This window comes from Neopelma chrysocephalum, unplaced genomic scaffold (genome assembly GCF_003984885.1).
Source record: "Neopelma chrysocephalum unplaced genomic scaffold, ASM398488v2 Primary Assembly neopelma1_183, whole genome shotgun sequence".
Lineage (NCBI taxonomy): Eukaryota > Metazoa > Chordata > Aves > Passeriformes > Pipridae > Neopelma > Neopelma chrysocephalum.
This window is the reverse complement of record NW_020897845.1, coordinates 290,609-293,804: the sequence shown is the minus strand read 5'-3', so window position 1 is coordinate 293,804 and position 3,196 is coordinate 290,609. Positions and strand designations below refer to the sequence as shown.

The window sequence follows — 3,196 nt, the reverse complement described above, 5'->3', positions numbered from 1 at the left end:
ACTCGTTTAGGAGGAAACGGCCGTCGACTTTTATTATTACTATCATTCTCCTAATTTTTAGCCACATTGTTGCATTTCACCACCAAGGAGGAGGAAGCTGGGGGACGTGGGCCCACAAGAGCCCACTCAGCAACTGCATCGCACGGCCGCACTCAGACACAGGCACTTGGTAAAACTCTAATACTGAAGCTTTTGATTTTTTTCACTCCTTTTTTTTTTTTTTAAATTTAAACTACATCGAAATCTTTCTGGTAAAGCTAAATATGAAAAATGTAAACGTAACTTCCCCTTCCTCCTCCCACTCCGACACAGGGCTCAGTACAGCGGTTCGCTCCCTCTGTCCCCCCGTCTCAGCTCCTCGGGGATCCGGCCGGGCAGCAGCAGGGATGTGCTGGCCGCCCCTGCCCCACCGCGCGATTTGCTTGGGATTTGTTTGGGTGGAATCGGATCCAGCTGGGGTTAGGTTTTTTATTTTCTTTTTTTTTTCTTTTTTCTTTTTTTTTTCTTTTTTGTAATTCCCGTTGGGATCAACTTGTTTGAACTCGAAGGGCTGACAAGGATTATTGCCGCTCTTTGCGTTTGGCTACGTGGAAAAAAAAATAATAATAATAAAAAAATCATGGTGATTCTGGGAGATGCTGGGGGAGGGGGGAACTGGAGCAGGAGCCGATGTGGGGTTGTGTGAAAAGAGCCGAGAGTCCCGTTAAGAATCAGCGGGTGAGCTGTAAAACCGGGTGCTGTCCTCTATGTACAACCCAGAGCCTCTGTCCCCGAGCAGAACCTCCTCTCCTGATCCTCCAGCCGTCCACCGACGGCCTTTAGGATCCCAGATCCACCAGGCTGGACGTGAGGGGTCCCAGCAGCGAGTCCTGGAGCTGGTGGCCTTGGAGGCTGTGAGGGGTCTGGGATGTGGCTAAACCGCTCAGAGAATAGCCGGAGCTCCTGGCGTGGCTGAGGTTCCCCTGCAAGAGCAGGACCGAGTTCTGATCCGGGCTTTGGGGAGGAGAAAACTCTTCCTCGGAGCTGGACATGAGGGGTTTGCTCCCATCCAGAGGCGAGAGTTGGTTCGGTTTGTTGGTGGCCGCGTTGTTGTTTTCCGTGTTCTCCCTGCAGAAAGGCAAGAAAAAAAAAAAATCCCACAACGGGGATGTCAGGGCGAGCGGGAGACAGCGGGGATGGGCATTGTGCTGATGTCCCCCGTAAATCCTTCGTATTTAATTCCAGCGTGGGAGCAGATGCTTCTCCAGCGGGGGAAAAAAAATCCTAATATTTTCATAACTTATCATCCCCATTTCTTTTACCCCTTCTGTAAATAAGCGCACACCGCACAGCCCGGTAATTTAGGTGAGGAAAAAAAAATTGGAGGGAGGGATTTTTTTTGAGAGGAGACTTTTCTTTCTTTTTAATTAAAAATGAAAGTGCGGCCGGGAGACGAGCAGGGTGCGAGATTTTCTCCTGGAGGCTCGTTGGGGAGGTTGCTGAAGGCGATACCCTCCGTGGCACTCTGTTTCTCCGGGCCAAGCTGCCGCCTCACTCCGAGGCCACCCCGGCGCCTCCCGGGGTGGCCTCGGTACGGGGCGGCGGCTCGGCCGGGCCAGCGTGTCCCCATCCCGGTCTCCCTCCGATCCCCCCGAAGTCTCCATCCCGGAGCTGCATCTCAGTCCTCCTCCGGGCTTCGGAGCTACCCTGACCGATCCCCGGCAATGCCCGACCCGGCATCCCGACCGCTTCCCCGGAGGCTCCGGGACGGCATCGCTCCCGGTTTGCTCGGGGCAGCAGGCGGCAAACAAAGGCGGCGGAGCGGCCTGGAGAGGACGGTGAAAGCCTCGTTTGTTCCCCCCGGGCAGGTGAGGTCGGGTTGATCTCGAGTGGAAACCCCACTTGGGTTTCCACAGAAGGAGAGACACAACACGGTTTATGATTTTAAAAAATGGGATTTGGAGGGAACCGTGTGTTTTCGTCGCTCCCATCCCATCCCATCCTATCCCATCCACCGCCGGGTACTCGCCGCGCTCCCGGGGTTCCCAACCGACCCCCGCAGGGCGGAGCAGGGAGAAGAGGGGGAGATGGAGCGGATGGGGGGGTGGCACGTACCTTTCCTTCGCCTCCGCCGCTCGGTCCCGTTGCCTCCTGTTCTTGAACCAGTTGCTGACCTGGGTGGTGGTGAGACCGGTGGCTTCCGCCAACTCCCGCTTCTCCCGGGGGGACGGGTAGGGGTTGTGGGCGTACCATTCCCGCAGCACGCCCCGGGATTTCTCCTTGAAGCAGTAACTGGTTTCCTCGCCGTCCCAGATGGTGCGGGGCAGAGGGAATTTTCGGCGGACTCGGTATTTGCCAACGGCGCCCAAGGGTCTGCCCCGCAGCTTCTCGGCTTCCACGTAGTGCGCCTTCAGCCAGAGCTGCTGCAGCTTGGGGTGGTTGTGGGGGGAGAACTGGTGGCTCTCCAGGATCTTGTAGAGCTCGCGGAAGTTGCCGCGGTGGAAGGCCACCACCGCCTTGGCCTTGAGGACGCTCTCGTTCTTGTGCAGGTGGTCGCAGGCCGGCAGCGACCAGAGGAACCGGCCCAGCCTCTCCAGGTTCCCCCCTTGCTGCAGCACCTCGCAGACGCAGGCGACCTGCTCCTGCGTGAAGCCAAACGACGGCAGCATCGACATGGCCGAGCGCGGCGGCGGCCGCAGGAGGACGAGGAGGAGGAGGAAGAGGAGGAGGGCACTCCGCGGGAGAGCGGCGGCGGAGGGGCGCGGGGGAGGCGCCCGCCGGGCCCGGTCCCAGTGCTGATCCCGATCCCGGTGCCGGTCCCGGTGGCGGCCCCAGAGCGGGGAGGCGCTGCGGCAGCCGGGGGCGGTGTGTCAGGCTGAGCGGGGATGCTCGTCGCGCCACCGGGGGGACTTTGTCCCCGCTCCGCCGCCGCCGCGCTTAAAGCGCCCGAGCCCCCGCGCCGCGCTGATTGGGCACCCCCGGCCCGGCCCGGCCCAGCCCGGACAGCCCAGCCCAGCCCAGCCCAGCCCGGCCCGGCGGGCAGAGCCTCGGCACGGGCGGGCGGGGCCTGGCGGCGGGGACACGGCCCCGGACACGGCCCCGGCCGCGGCTGCGCGTCCCGCCGCCGCCTCTGCGCGGGTGCGGCCCCGCCGCCCGCGCCCCCGGGCGCATCCCCGGGGAAGCCGCTCCCGCCGGGCTCTTCTTGTCTTTCTTTCTT

The 3,196-nt window shown here is 61.0% G+C and overlaps 1 protein-coding gene across 1 annotated transcript; it reads right to left on the bottom strand.

Annotated features, from left to right (window-relative positions):
* Positions 1-224: 224 nt before the first annotated feature.
* On the bottom strand, positions 225-2,654 carry SIX1 (SIX homeobox 1). The gene is made up of 2 exons (XM_027702372.1): positions 2,095-2,654; positions 225-1,107 (listed from the first exon to the last, which is right to left on the bottom strand). The coding sequence occupies exons 1-2, from the start codon at positions 2,652-2,654 to the stop codon at positions 819-821; spliced, it is 849 nt and encodes a 282-aa protein (XP_027558173.1). The 3' UTR covers positions 225-818.
* Positions 2,655-3,196: the final 542 nt, after the last annotated feature.

Bases quoted from the DNA above. Each gene is read 5' to 3' on its own strand.
- SIX1 (XM_027702372.1), bottom strand. From the start codon at position 2,654: ATGTCGATGCTGCCGTCGTTTGGCTTCACGCAGGAGCAGGTCGCCTGC. The intron at 1,108-2,094 runs GTACGTGCCACC...GCCTTTCTGCAG, and splicing joins GCGGCGGAGGCGAAGGAAAG to GGAGAACACGGAAAACAACA.